At 35.0% G+C, this 15,111-nt stretch overlaps 1 protein-coding gene across 50 annotated transcripts in view; it reads left to right on the top strand.

Annotated features, from left to right (window-relative positions):
• CLASP2 (cytoplasmic linker associated protein 2) overlaps positions 1 to 15,111 on the top strand; it is a 205,160-nt gene that overhangs the window by 127,313 nt on the left and 62,736 nt on the right. For 22 of the 50 annotated variants that reach the window (XM_021071582.1, XM_021071594.1, XM_021071595.1 and 19 more), the window contains 3 exons: positions 5,537 to 5,707; positions 6,624 to 6,731; positions 11,548 to 11,654. In XM_021071582.1, the coding sequence (XP_020927241.1) occupies positions 5,537 to 5,707; positions 6,624 to 6,731; positions 11,548 to 11,654 (386 nt within the window). Of the gene's footprint in view, positions 1 to 5,536; positions 5,708 to 6,623; positions 6,732 to 10,500; positions 10,564 to 11,547; positions 11,655 to 13,833; positions 13,858 to 15,111 lie in introns of all 50 variants that reach the window. The other 28 variants (XM_021071587.1, XM_021071585.1, XM_021071574.1 and 25 more) reach the window with 3 other exon arrangements.

Here is a 15,111-nt window from a genome sequence, read left to right as displayed (position 1 = left end):
TTTTGGGTCAGTTGTTGTGCATGTTTTGGAATTTTTGGAGTGGGTGTTGTCTTGTCTTTGGTGTGTTATTAGGGCTGCATCATTGATATCTGCCACTTAGAAAGAAAAAACTTCATCTGCTATACAAACTTTTGCATGGAGATATTTTAAATAGTACGAATCTTTTAGCATTGAGGTTTTCACAGTCTACTCAGAAACTTGCAAATGTGGAAAATTGTGCTTTTTAGAGGCCAAATAATTGCTGTATGTTAGCATGAAATCTGGTTGCATCTTGCTAATGGTATTCAAGAGCAGATATGTGGTATCTTTGTACTCTCCTTAAAATATATTAGAATACAGTTAGCATGTTTGGTAGGTGTATTCTGATTCATAGAGAAGAAATATAAATTGAAATGACCAAGTTCCTTGTTAAATTTAAGATTTGTGTTTTTGCAGTTTCTTGGGAAGCTGTTTTTCATAAGCACAATTATTAAAAAGCACAATTTTTGCCTAGATAAAAATGAATGATTCATTCCTGTATGTTCCAGAATAGAAATATATACATTTATGGCATTATTAATTTGAAAGAGCTTGTTCTTGTTTCTTCTTTAGCAAGAGGTTTTCCTTCACACATACCTCTTAGAACAGGAATTTTTTTCTAGGGATGTGGTCTGAAGTTCTTCTACATACTTGGCCATTTTGGAAAGAAATAGCTGTAGCTATCCTCCACTGCTGTTTAGGTGATCTGTCAGGATATAGACGCCCTATTTTTAACTTGATTCCTAAATCTTGGAATAAGGGAAAAGAGATGGGCTTAGAGGAGGCTAGGGAGGTGATTAGACAAGTCCAGAGTCCTAACAGATTATCCTGTTTGCAAAGTCAAAAAATCCAGGCAGAGTAATGATGGGAGCACTCAACAAGAGTCCTAAAATAAGTAGAAATGCCCATGAAAATGGATTTGCTAATTGAGGATTATTTACAAATGGAATAAGGGCAAATGCCTCTAGGTAAGGGTTTATCTCCCAACCAAATTAGGAATAGATCATATCACATTCCTCTCTGATCTTGTTTCTTTTCAGAGTAATCAGTTTAAAGTAACTTAATCTTTAGCAGAGTAGCAGGGTAGTTTAGAGCCTTGCTACTCCAGATACCTGGACTAGCATCAGCATCACAATCTCCTGCCACCACAGATCTGCTAAATTCAGTCTTTAACAAGATCACTGAGTGATTTGTGTTTCAGTCAAGTTGGATCATAGACTCTGGAGCCTTACTGCCCAGATTTGAATGTGACTCTTTCAGGTTATCTAAAATTGCTATAGTTCTGTATACTTCTACTATAACCCGTAAAATGAAGAGGATAATTTCACAGGATTGTTGTGAGGATCAAATTATGTGTGTATATGTCTGAGCCCAGAATACATGCTCTATATTTTAGCTAATAAAATTGTTTTCCTTGTTAACCTGATATCGACTGAATTTTATACTCCTGTTGTGCACTTCTCTGTACCTTGTTATTCTTATGGCCTTCAGGAAACAAAAACAGTTGGTAAAGTTAAGTAATTTAAAGTATGAAGAAAAATAAAAGCAGCAGCCAGAAACTGTCTATATCCAGTACCTTAAGGATAAAACTTAATTTTATGTGAGATTACTGAGTTCTCCTCTAAAGTAAACTAAGGCCAGATTTATGGCAGAGATTCAGAGTGCTTTGTATATGGTTTTTTACTGTATTAAGGACCTCCTTTTTAAGTGTTATAACTACTGATCACTTCAAAGAATATAAAATAATTTTTTTACTTTGTTTTTTCACTTTGAAACCCAGTCCACAATACTTCATATCCTTTCTTAGAGTGGGAAAACATAATGATAGGCGTTTTAGACCTAGTAGGATTTTTAAGATCAGAAGATTTTCCCACTGTAAAATCACTTAGGTTTTAAATTATATTGGTGAGGTTTATGTTTATTTTCCTGTTTATTTATTTGAATGACTTTGTTTCATTTCAAATTCTTTTGGAAAAAGATTTTTTTCTGGCCCTGTATGATTTGAAAGTAGTTTCTTTACAACATATTTGCACAAAAATATTGCTGTGATCTCCATTTTCACATTGTTGTGAGATAATTCATTAGGGTTTGCATGGTCTTTCCATATTTTTATATCACCATTTAGGGGGAAAAATATCTCTTGGGTCAAAGCAGTTATGTTCTGATGGCTAACCAAAATAAATAAAGGCAGACTCAACTGAGAGATTTCTGGATTTGTATTTATGTAAAAAATGTGTCTTTTGTTGTTGGTAGTGCCTGTTGTTGGTAGTGATTATGTATAAATGATTGTACAGCCTGTCAGAAATTTGTCTCCCCACTCTCCTGCTGTTTGCTTTTTTCCCTATGTGTCTTAAGAAAAAGATAAAATCTGTAGCTTCTTCATGTAACTTTTCTTCAGCTAGAAGATGTTGTAGTTCTTCCTTACCTGTAGTTTTAAATTAAATGTTTAAATAATAATTTAGTTTAAACATTTAATTATTTAGATTTTGGGCTATCAGTAGAAGAAAAGCTAAAGAATTTTACTTTTGCACCTTCATTTCATCTGCTTTGTACCTGAGTGTCTGATTTCAGTTTATCAGCTATAAAAATGACTAAATGTTCTGCTTTTGTTATGGACATCAATGCTTTTGGGATTTTTTTTTTTTAATCTGCTTTTTTTGCTTTAGCGTTTTTTAGTTTCTGAGAACTGACTAAAGCTTTTTTATTTCCATCTGCCATCCATTTTAAATCTGCTCCTTCCCTCTTCATGGATTATAACCCTTACCCTAATTCTGCCTTTACACTTGTTCAGGATCACAATCTGCTAATACCATTGGTGGTAAGAATCTATAGACTTTATGTGTGCTTCTGTTGTTTGATCACCTATTTTCATTATCAAGAAAGGGCTCTATTCAGCAGAAATTCTTAGCATTTACAATTTACAATTTACAATTTTCTTGCCATTTACAATTTTTCTTTGACCTGTCCTTATTTATTACCAAAATCTTGGTGTTTTTTTTTTTTTAAGTATCCATATTCCCACAGAAGCAGAGGAGCTTTAGTAATGCCTGGAGAATGTCTCATAAAAGGTATTAAATGATAATTTGAAAACTTTAGGCAGTGCAAGAGAAATTAGATATCTAATTTAAAATTTTGTAACATATTTTCTAGTCATATTCTATTCCCTAGGTGTTTCATACTCTTTTTCATCACTCTGTGGTTTTCTCAGAAGAAATAATTAGCCTTGGTAGTTCTTTTGCTGAGCCTTGATGGTTTCATTTAAGAATAAGTAATTCCAAAATGAGTTTTAGGCACTGGTAATATCACACTGTTGGTAGGCAGCAGGGACAAGAGGCATGGGGAAACTGGGTAATGAATAACACTGACAGTTTTATTTCTAGGAGAGGGCATGAATGAATTTCAATATAGAGAGAGTGAGCTTACATAATTTTGATAAATTCAATAAATCTAGAATAGGTGGAATGGTTTCTCTGCTTCTATTCCTCTCTGCTGAATAGATCCACATTTCAAGGAATCCTCCAATCTCCTACCAACACCTTCACCCCTAAACTCATATTATTAATTTTAACAGAGTAACATATTGTATGTGTTCAGTTCATTATTTATACTTTTTATATTGTTGCAAGTGTTGCCATAGAGTATTCCATCAGCTTACCTTGCATTGTGAGTTTGTGGCATGTTGGGTGTTTGGATGTTTTGGTGTGTATGTTTAGTTTAGACTCTGCATGGAGCAAATAGGTGCCTTGTGAGTATCCTTAACGTTATAAGTAAAAGAAACCTGATTTAAAGATTCTTCACCTGAAATATCATGAAAATTCAAATGAGCCCTCATTTTAAAATATACTTGTATAATTTCCCTGCACTAATTTAGAATTCCCTCTACGCAAATAATAAATTATTTCATCGGAAGCATTGTTTTGTTTTACAGTATTGTTATAATCATTGGAAAATAAGTTTCGTTTTGTGTGCTGATAAAGTTTAGGAATAAAGCGTGAGTTTAAATTGTGTACAGAAAGACCATGCCAAAAAACAGTAGCAAGGGTCACAGCTCAGCAGTTCATGGGCCACATCCAACCTGCCTCTCTATTCATGTATTATTTGGTCTACACAACATGATAAAAGTCAGGAAATATCAAAGCTTTCATTTAAAAAAAAAAAAAAAATCTCAAAATGTGGCTTGAAGTAAAAAGTCACCACTCCCTGCCTCGCATTCAGCACCCTCCCTCACAGACTTTCCCTAGTTGTCCCCATTGTCATCTGTGGCTTTAATCTGTGCTCTGTGGAAGTGAAGCATGATAGGTAAAATTGCACAAGTTGAGCTGTGACTAGTTGAGCTGTGACTGTGGAGAAATGCCCAATAAAGGGGGCACTTTTGCTTTCATGACTTTTTTTTTTTTTTTTTTTTTTTTTTTGGCCGTGCCCATGGCATGGGGAAGTTTCCGGGCCAGAGATTAAACTCTTGCCACAGCAGTAACAATGCTAGGTCTTTAACCCACTCAGCCACCAGAGAACTCCTCATGATATTTTATTTAAGTGCAAGTTTAACTTTTCTGTAATGCCATCACTCAGAACCTAGAATTAGATTTTACCTTATAGCTATCAAGTTCATTTTCCCTTTCAATGCAGATATAAAATGTTTTGCTTGACCAGGAGCTTATTCTCTTAAAAGCTAGTTTAAAATTCTAGTTTAAAACCATATTTCTTAAATTTTTTTTCACTCCAATCTCTGAGATTTTTGTCCAGCTCTCTCTATCTCCCTGGCCACAAATCCTCTGTCTTCAAGTCTGAAAATCACTAGTTTAGAAAGGGTCTCACTTCTTTAACATTTATTTGCCAGCTAGTCTTGTTCTTCCCTCATTCTGCATCTACATCCCAGACTGTGGCCACCCAAGACTCCTATGCTATTTGAAGACAAATAGCAAAATGCAAGTTTCTTTTTTAGCTGGCCCAATTTTATAAACATTAAAAATTTAATCATATAAAATTCTAAGATATACATAGTAGCAAAATAGATAAATTTATTATAACTATTTAGAGACATCTCAGCAGACGAACTATTTTAACAGGAAGCAAATTTTAATTATTATATTCTTTACAAAAATAATAGCAGTAATAGACCTATTAAAATTTTCCTTTTAAATATGTAGCTTTAATATATAACTCTTTAATGTATAGCTTTAACTATATGAAATGTATTAGATAAATTGTTTCTTTGGAAATCTTTTATACTGTTTATGTTCTGAAAATCTTAATAGTGTTATCCTTATTAACATAGCCTCTTAATATGCACCAAAAATGAAAATATATTTTACATGATTTACCAGTCAATCCTAGTAGATATAGAATACCTTTTTATTACAGGTTATGATTATATATAAATCTTCCTCAGTCTGTTTCCTTTGAACTTAGAACTTGCCATTCTATCAGTTTTCTCAGATGTACTTCTTGAATTTTTATCCTTTCAGTAGGTTCTCTTGAAGTTCACATCTTAACATTTGTATGTGTGTTTGGTGTCCAGCTGGCAGCCGGTCTGGGTCTCCAGGAAGAGTTCTGACCACAACAGCCCTCTCCACTGTGAGCTCTGGTGTTCAAAGAGTCCTGGTCAATTCAGCCTCAGCACAGAAGAGAAGCAAGATACCACGAAGCCAGGGCTGTAGCAGAGAGGCCAGTCCATCTAGGCTTTCTGTGGGTAAGGTCTTTTTTGTAAAACTTGGAACCTTATATTTCTTTTGTACTTCAGGCTTTGGTGGGATTGAAGAATTTGATTTAGACACTTCTAAGTTAGAGGAAAACAACTTAAAATTCAATGAGAATTGAAGTATATATATAGGTTAAAAATTGAATTAGATATCTTATTTTGAAATTCTAATTCATTTATATTTTAAATATTTTTATTTGTACCTTTTTTATTTTAGTGAAGTATTATTTTTACTAATCACATGCAAACTAGAAGACTGTATTCAAGAATTTTAACTGGTAGGAGTTACCATTGTGGCTAAGCAGTAGTGAACCTGACTAGTATCCATGAGGATGCTGGTTCAATCCCTGGCCTTGCTCTGTGGGTTAAGGATCCGTGAGCTGTGGTGTAGTTTGCAGACACGGCTTAGATCTGGCATTGCTGTGGCTATGGCATAGGCTGGCAGCTGCAGCTCCAATTCAACCCGTAGCCTGGGAATGTCCATATGCCTGCCATAGGTGTGGCACTAAAAAGCAAAAAAAAGTAAAATAAGAAAGAATTTTAACTGGTAATGCTTCATCGAGAATAATTTCTCCTCAGAGTTCCTTTTGTGTCTCAGCGATAATGAACCTAGAACCTGACTGATAACCATGAGAATGCAGGTTCCATCCCTGACTCCACTTAGTGGGTTAAGGATCCAGCATTGCCGTGAGCTGCAGTATAGGTCACAGACACAGCTCGGATCTGGCGTTGCTGTGGCTGTGGTGTAGGCCAGCAGCTGCAGCTTGGATTCAGCCCCTAGCCTGGGAACTTCCCATATGCTGCGAGTGTGGCCCTAAAAGGAAAAAAGAGAATTAAAAAAATATTGAAAAATACGAGCTCTTCTCTTTACTCCCCTTCTATGCTGCTGTCCATTGCTTCATATCAGCGCGAAGCAGTCGTATTCCTCGGCCAAGTGTAAGTCAAGGGTGCAGCCGGGAAGCCAGTCGGGAGAGCAGCCGGGATACAAGTCCTGTTCGCTCTTTCCAGCCGCTTGGTAAGTGTTGACACAAGTGTGAGGTGTATTGCTTCCCACTGTGTTTTCACCATCTGATAACCTCCACAAACCCTGGATTTAGCTTTCTTCATCAACTCTATTCTTCTTCTCTTTTCTGACTTTTGGAGATGGGTCAGAAGGAAATTTTATGTTTGGAAAATTCCTTTGACATATACTTGTTTTAAATGAGCAAGTTAGGCATTGGATAAACAAATTGCCTTCATAATTAATTGATAGATTTAAAGTAAATAAATACTGAATTCAAGATTTTCCTAATAAATATACCAGTAAAATTTGAAGGTGATATTTAAGTATTTACTCTTAAGAGAAATGTGGACTATTTAGTTTGATAAAATGCTTTTGTCTTTTTTACCAGATATGTTAACATTTCACATTAGATATTTTATTTAGGTTACTAGAAAGGGAATATATATTACAAAATATTATATGAACTACTTATTAAAATGGCAGGGATTAATATTTTCATAGTATTTTACAGTTTAATAGTCATTTCCCATGTATTAGATTATATCATGTCATTGTTACAAAACCTGTCTCTGATTATAAAGATCATAGGCGTTCCCATTGTGGCTTAGCGGTAACAAACCTAGCTAGTATCCATAAGGACACAGGTTCCATCCCTGGCTTCTGTAGGTTAAGGATCCACTGTTGCCGTGAGCTGTGTGTGGTGTAGGTTGCAGACACGGCTGGGATCCCACATTGCTGTGGCTGAGGTGTAGGCCGGCAGCTTCAGCTCAGATTCGACCCCTAGCCTGCGAACTTCCATACGACTGCTGGTACAGTCCTTAAAAAAAAGAGAGAGACAAAAAATAAATGAGTAAATAAATAAAGATTGTATTATAAGCTGGATTATAATAGTATATTTACCTCAATTATAAAAATATTAAAAGATTTTTTAACTTTTAGTATTTTAGAATAGTTGGAGAGAGAATTTTTTTATGTTGAAAATCTTTAGAATTTTGGTATGGTCCTCAGCATTTTAACTAGTATTTTGTTTCTGTGCACTTACCTATGACCATTTCAAGTGTTTTCTTTAATTCTGCAAAAATGCGGGTTACTGTAATACTTAGTAAGTTTTGCTTCAGACTTCGTGACACTTAAGTAGAACACAGTTCTATTTGTTATCTGTTGGAATTACTATTTCCTTCAATAGACATGTTAGTATAGAATTTCTAGAAATGAATCTCCTGTTCTTTAGGCCATTGGCTCAAATATATCACTACTAGACTATCCTGTACTGACCCTTTGAGCTGTGGGCACAAACAGGAGTCTCTTCAACCCATGTTGGTGTTCCAGTCTCAGGTGCCACAGAGTTTCCCTTTCTATACTTTACCAAAGATATATTTAGTTGACATGCAAAATACACTAGGCTTAGTCTGTAGAGTGTCTGTGTATGTGTGTGTACGCATACACATACATACATATATATATATATATACATATACACATGGTACATCCTCATGCATATATGTTTAAAAAATGAAATAAATGCTACATTGGCATAACATAAGCATACCTCCTTGAAGAGCTGAAAGTAGCAGGGTAGGTGTGTGGTAGTCTAAAAGCATGTGTTCTAGGGTCACTTGGCATGGCTGATACCCCAGCTCTGTAGCTGTTCAGTACCTGGGATTCCTCAGAGCAGAGCTTGGCACACCGTGAGCACATGGTCGTTGTGGTCATCATCACTGCCACCCAGCACTGCTGCTGCTCCTGCTCGTCCACATCTTCTACTTGAAACTTGCTTGCCTACCCTACCATTAGTTGTATTACACATTATTAGCAGGGATCTTAAATTTTTTAAGATCTAATGTGGCATTAGTAGAAAACCTGACATTTCAAGAAGAAACAAAAATATGTTTCTGTACTGTTTAAACCTATATCATAGAGATTGAAGGATGTTTATAACCAACTTCTAATTACTTAAAATATAAACATGTTCTCCCTGTTTTTAAAAAGATTGTTTAGCCATTACTTTTCTAGATTTATCTTGAAGCCACCACTTGACCATTTAAATCATTTACATTTTATTATCGAAAGAGACAGTTTTTTCAATTGTAATGAAACATCCTGTTTGGGTTAAAGGTAGTTAAACCTTTTAATCATACGGTTTTAGAAGAATTAGATTTTATAGCCCTGTTTATCACACAGGGATGAAGATAGCGTTCCCAGAGACCAGACTGTGCTTTACATTCCATTTTCTGCTGTATTCACCAGCATTCTGCTGTCTTTATTTGGTGAATCCTTCTGCCTCCTCTGACTTGAATATTGCTGTTCAGCAGATGAATCCCATAGCTTGCCGTTTATTCACTTGTAACACAAGGCCCATGGAAAGGCCCTAAAATACCAGAAGTAAGTCAGAGCTAAGCAGAGGTGAACTCTGGAACTTGCACTCTTAGTGTCCATCTATTCCTAGAACCAAGATTCAGAATAAGGCTTACATTATTACAGGCAAATCAGTGTTATCTTCAGCCATAGAAAGCTATTGATTTCAATTGGTTTTCAAAGTTTTTCCTCTATTAAAGTATTTCCATATAGTTTCAACACTTTCTCATCATTTTAGAAATTATTTCTGTTGGTAAAGTTAAAACTATATATTACCGTGTTTTGCTGATGATACCAGTCACCTTTCAGGGTCTGATTAAACATTTTATGCAACATTCTCTCTTTAATCCTTTCAAACTTTTGGTCATTTTCTTATTCATTAAGGTCCTGTGGCAAAGGAAAGGGTAATTCATGTAATAAAAGTATTTTAACTGTCCTAATTAATATCTCTGAAACAGTAACTTTTAAGTATGTTTCATTAAATAATAAAATGAATTTTTCCTGGTTTGTTTAAGAAAGACTCACTTTGTGATGTTATGAAAATCATGATTTTAAGATCTAAATTTTTAAATATACTAAATTTAGATTTAGAGAGATGTCATAAATATAGGAATAATCACATGTTTCTAGGGATTTTTTTATTAAATTATTAATACTGTTTCTTTGGTGTTCAAATGTGCTCTGATATTTAAAAAACCAAGGAGTTTCCTGGTGGCTCAGCAGTTTAAGGATCAAGTGTTGTCATTGCTGTGGCTCAGGTCATTGTTGTGGCATGGGTTCAGTCCCTCACCTGGGAACTTCCACATGCTTCGGGTGCAGCAAAAAAAAAAAAAAAAACCCTACTTAATGTAGAACTTATGTTCTATAAACCATTATAGCAAATGTTTATCTTAACATAAATGAAGTATGTTATCTTTTAAACAATCTGAAGATAGTATGTGTACTGTTTTAGAGCAAAGGCCTTGAAAGAGTACAGATACTGAGGTATGGCTTTGAACAAATTAAGTAACCTTCCTTATGCTTTAGTTTACCTATTTGTAAAATTGATTGGTAGCAGCTGCTCAATGGGTTCAGGATTAGAAGAGATTATTATTATTGGTTACTAGTTACCATAGTGGTTTTTTTTTTAACGACAATGTTCATTTCTTTGTTTCATGCTTGTACTTTTGACATTTCCTTCCATTTGAATACTTGCTTTTTTTGTCTCCTGTGAGCTTATGTCTGTCCCCTTAGGCGTAAGATCTGTTGTGTGTCAAGAATGGTGTTCGAATGCTAATGTTCAGTTGCCCTATTTGGCAATAATCTGATCCTGAACTATTCAATAATAATACCATTGTTAACTAACTCTCCTTGCCTGACTATAGTGCTGCCACTATTCCTTGTTTCTATAGTAATAGATGAGGTTTGTATGGTCCTGTTATTCCAGCCTCCAGACACCATTCCAGATCTACTGGTGCCCTCTACGCCCCCGATGTGTATGGGGCCTCAGGTGAAGGATGAGTACATTTTCACTATCATCTGTGCATTCATCTCAGATTTTTGTCCTTTTCAGTTTCCATTGAATGATCATGTTTTAAAATTGATTTGTTTTTGTTTACATTTAATTTGTTGGAGGATAAGTCATTTGTGTGGGTTTTTTTTCTTTTTTTTTTTTTTAATTTTCCCCTAAGTAACTTTTTTCCTTCAGCAATCTTATTTTGAGCTTTTTCTCACTGGCAGATGGACATTTTTCTTTTGTGTAACCTAAGTTATGTCATTTTAAAATATAGAATTGTTTTATGTTCTTAGTTATGTACTTCATCTTTGTATACATGTTTAAAAAAAAAAAAACCAAAATGGTGGATGAAGTGTTTTAATAGTAAATGATCGTATAGAGAGTAGTTGAGGAGAAGAAGGCATCTATGGTTTGTCTGTACATACCTCAGAATGTTGGGCACATTCTAGGTGCTTAACAATTATCAAATGATATGTCTTAGTTTTAGAATGAATCAGCCTGTCGTGAAGGAGAAGAGATAATACTTGGAGGGGTTTTCCCTTGTAAATTCCTGGTGTGGCTTCATTGAGGTCCCTAATTGTTTCTGGTTTGAGGATTGGTCTTTGTTCTGGGCTGTTCTCTGGCTCAACCAAATGGATGAGATTTGCCTGACTGATAGAGCTGGACAGGGCTGTAGACTTGCAAGCCCTTACTTAGCTGGCCAGCCATGCTTTCTTCTGTCTTCTGGTCACAAATGTATTGTCACTACTATTCTTTAAATTTACTTCCTACACAATGTCATTGATTTTAATTGTCTTACCCTTTTATTTGACCAAAACTAAATGTACCGAGGGAATACAGTATTGCTTTTAAAATGCTTTGCCCCATTGGTTTTTTTTTTTTTTTTTTTTCCTCCCCTTAAGGATCTTAAAGTCTCCAATCTGACACTGTTACATTTATGACTCTCTCAATGCTGTTTTCCTTCTTCTGATGAATTAGGTCCGGGGTATGGGATCAGCCAGTCAAGCCGACTGTCATCCTCTGTCAGTGCCATGAGAGTCCTGAACACAGGTTCCGACGTGGAGGAGGCAGTAGCTGATGCCTTGGTACTTTTCTCCATTTCCTTAACATTATAGATGTTCAAGTTATGAAATTATTTTATGAGTGAGTCAGTCCACCTTGTGGGAAAGGAGATGGGAAATTCATGTGGATTACATCTAGGAAGATCAAATGTTGGCAGTGTAAAAGCAAAACTGTGTGATTAATTCTTGATCTTTATTAATTGGTCAGGTTTTTTTAAGTCAGAGCCCATAGTAATTGATGGGATGCCAGGAATATAAATATTGGTATTGTTAATGTGGTGATGTTTTTATGCACTATAATACACTGAGAATAAGGGCAGATAGTTTAGTATATAAATATGTACACAACAAGCATATAATTTCAAGGCTAGCTCTAACCTTGAATATTTAGGGATTGTTTTAGTTTGGGGTAAAATTTTGTTTAGTCTTTCACTTATTTGTATTTCTTGCACTGAGAAAAAGTACACCTTCAAGATGTCTTTCTGGCTCTTTATGTATGACACATTCAACAGTGAGGTTTGAAAACATAATCTATATGAGTTCCCTGGTAGTGCAGCAAGTTAAGGATCTGGTGTTGCCACTGCTATGGCTCAGGTTGTGGCTTTGGCACAGATTCAGTCTCTGACCTGAAACTTCTGCATGCCATAGGCATGGCCAAAAATAAAAACATGGTCTATAGATCCATAATAGTTTGTCAGAAGAATGCTATACAGGAGTTCCCACTGTGGTGGCACAGTGGGTTAAGGACCCAGTGTTGTTCCTGCTGTGGCCTGAGTTTGATCCCTGGTCTGGGAACTTCCATATGCCAGGGGTGCAGCCAAAACAAACAAAAACTGCTGTACGTATATCACTATTGTTTTTCTCAGTTAAAATCATGAAAGAGGAGTTTCCGTCCTGGCTCAGAAGAAAAGAATCTGACTAGAATCCATGAGGACGTAGGTTCAATCCCTGGCCTCACTCAGTGGCTTAAGGATCTGGCATTGCCCTGAGCTGTGGTGTAGCTCATAGAAGCAGCTCAGATCTGATATTGCTGTGGCTGTGGCGTATACCAGCGGCTACAGCTCCAACTGGACCCCTAGCCTGGTAACCTCCATATGCCACGGGAGTGGCTCAAGAAAAGGCAAAACCAAAAGAAGGAAAGAAAGAAAGAAGTATTCGAAACAGTGTTTGTAATTCCTTTTACCAGTTTCCCATCCCAATTCAATATGATATTTCAAATTGTGATATTAAGTCTATATTTAAGAAGCATTCACTTATTAGTTTCAGAACCCATAAAAGGCATCATCTTTGTTTTGAAATTAAAAAACACATTATGCCTTTTAAAACTGCATATCACCTCTTAACCAGTGTTGATACAATATTTGCTACAAGTTTTTAAACATATTCATTGGTCATAGCTATAATATATTAAATGTAATCATGTGTATAGTTCTGCTCTAACAGTCTGTATGTGCTGAATTTTTCTCTTTTCCTTAGCCATTTGATTATTTTTGTATGAACTAATATAACTAAGTAGGAACTTTTTTCTCTTGAACTTGGGATATATTGATCACATCATGTTCTGATGATATTAAATTAGTCATACATTTTAAATTTACTATTCATCATCAGTGTATTTCTCAAATCATGTTTTCTAATTTATTTTAAATGGATGATTTACTAATTAAATCCTGCTCACATAAATTTTAGGAACTGAATGGATTATTCTTGAACTATTACTTATAATACTGAGATGTTGTATTCAAATTATGTGAGGAATATTCAGCCACCAGGACTAAAAACTGAAACAATAATTTGATTCTCTCTACTTCCCTTATTTGCATAGCATAGCTACTCCAGTTATTACTATCAATTTTTAGGAAAAATCTATCCAACTTTTAAGCCTAGTTAGACCTAAAGGAAAATCATGGAAATAAAATTAACTTTGGAAATGACAAAAGGATGCAAACAGGAAGAAGACTTGAGTTTCTTTGGGAAAACTGGTTAATGGACTATTTCTATAACTTAGATATTTCTCTTTGGACTAAAGGATATTGACAAGATTAAAGATATAGTTGGCTAATAAGCCATTCTTAATGTATCTATATATTAAAACACTTAATGTTTCTGATTGGGGCATTATTTATGCCTACTTCATTGTGCTGTTTAGCAAAATGTTCTTCATTATTTTCAATTTTTCTCTTTAAAAATCTACTGCTTTCAGCTCTTAGGAGACATACGGACTAAGGTATAGACATTGCTATTTTCTGACATCTTCTGATATCATAACTTTTTTTCTTTCCTTCATCAGTTTAACAGATAATAGTGTTCTATAAGAAAAATTCAAGTAAAAGTAATAAAATCTTAGACACATATCATTTTTCGGTATATATGATTATCAGTAGAGAGATAGTGCTTGAATAGAGTGTCCTGAGGGGGTTCTTATCCTTTAAGCCTAACTGCTTTGTACAAGTGAGGTGAACATTCACACTGATGTCTGTGACAGAACTGATCCTGGGGCCCAACACATCCTGGGGAAATATCACATTTTTGCCGTTCTAAATTAAGTTGGTATCTCTAAATTAAATCAGCTTAGTGATGGAAATATCATTATAAAACTATTTTGAATTAAGTTCAAGTGATACTTCTTTTAGATTTTACACTTTTTGGAGAATTTAAGTCACCTAGAACTGTGTTAAATTATTGTGCTTAAACATATTTCACAGAAATATCTTTACTGCTCACCAGCCTAAATTCAGATGTCAGATTACAGAAAGATTTATTTCCAGTTCTTCCAAGGAAATATCAAATAAGATATTTATTCTCTCTGCTTTCATTTTTAATATTCAAGGTATAACTAGTAGTTACATTTATTAAATAATAAGCTTCAGATGTAAAGAAATCAAAGGACTCTAAATACACTTTCTCAGGAGTTCGCTGGTGGCCTAGCAGCTTAAGGATCTGGCATTGTCACTGCTGTGGTCTGGGTTCTATCCCTAGCCCAGGAACTTATGCATGCTGTGAGTGCAGCCAGAAAACAAATTAAATTAATTAATATATATGCTTTCTCACAGATATTGAAATAATATGGACACATTAGGGAAAAACATGGAGGACCCTCCAGGAGCTTGCCTCCTAAAAGTAATAGTAGTAGATGAAAACAGGCTCTCATCATTATTTGTATTTTACTTCTGTAGGAGACATCAGGGTAGGTACAAGGGAAGAAAGAGAGGCAAGAGAAGTAATAGTGGAAGTAAAAGAAGAATATAGAGGAAAGAGAAGGTAGAGAGACAGAAAAAAATAGAACTTTACAACGGGGAAACATGTTTTTCTAATCCATTGCCCATACTCTGATCCATTCTCATCTTTAAAAGGGTAATAATTTTTTCTTAACAACTCAGATATTTAGTACAGAGTCTATTCATTTATACTCTAGTAGTTCTTAGTTTTCCACGAAAAGGAAGAAGAAAAGGAAAAATCCCATGTTTGAGCATTCCCCACT

This window comes from Sus scrofa, chromosome 13 (genome assembly GCF_000003025.6).
Source record: "Sus scrofa isolate TJ Tabasco breed Duroc chromosome 13, Sscrofa11.1, whole genome shotgun sequence".
In the NCBI taxonomy this organism is placed as follows: Eukaryota; Metazoa; Chordata; class Mammalia; order Artiodactyla; family Suidae; genus Sus; species Sus scrofa.
Note: the sequence above shows the minus strand (reverse complement) of the source record. Positions and strands in the feature narration are given on the sequence as shown.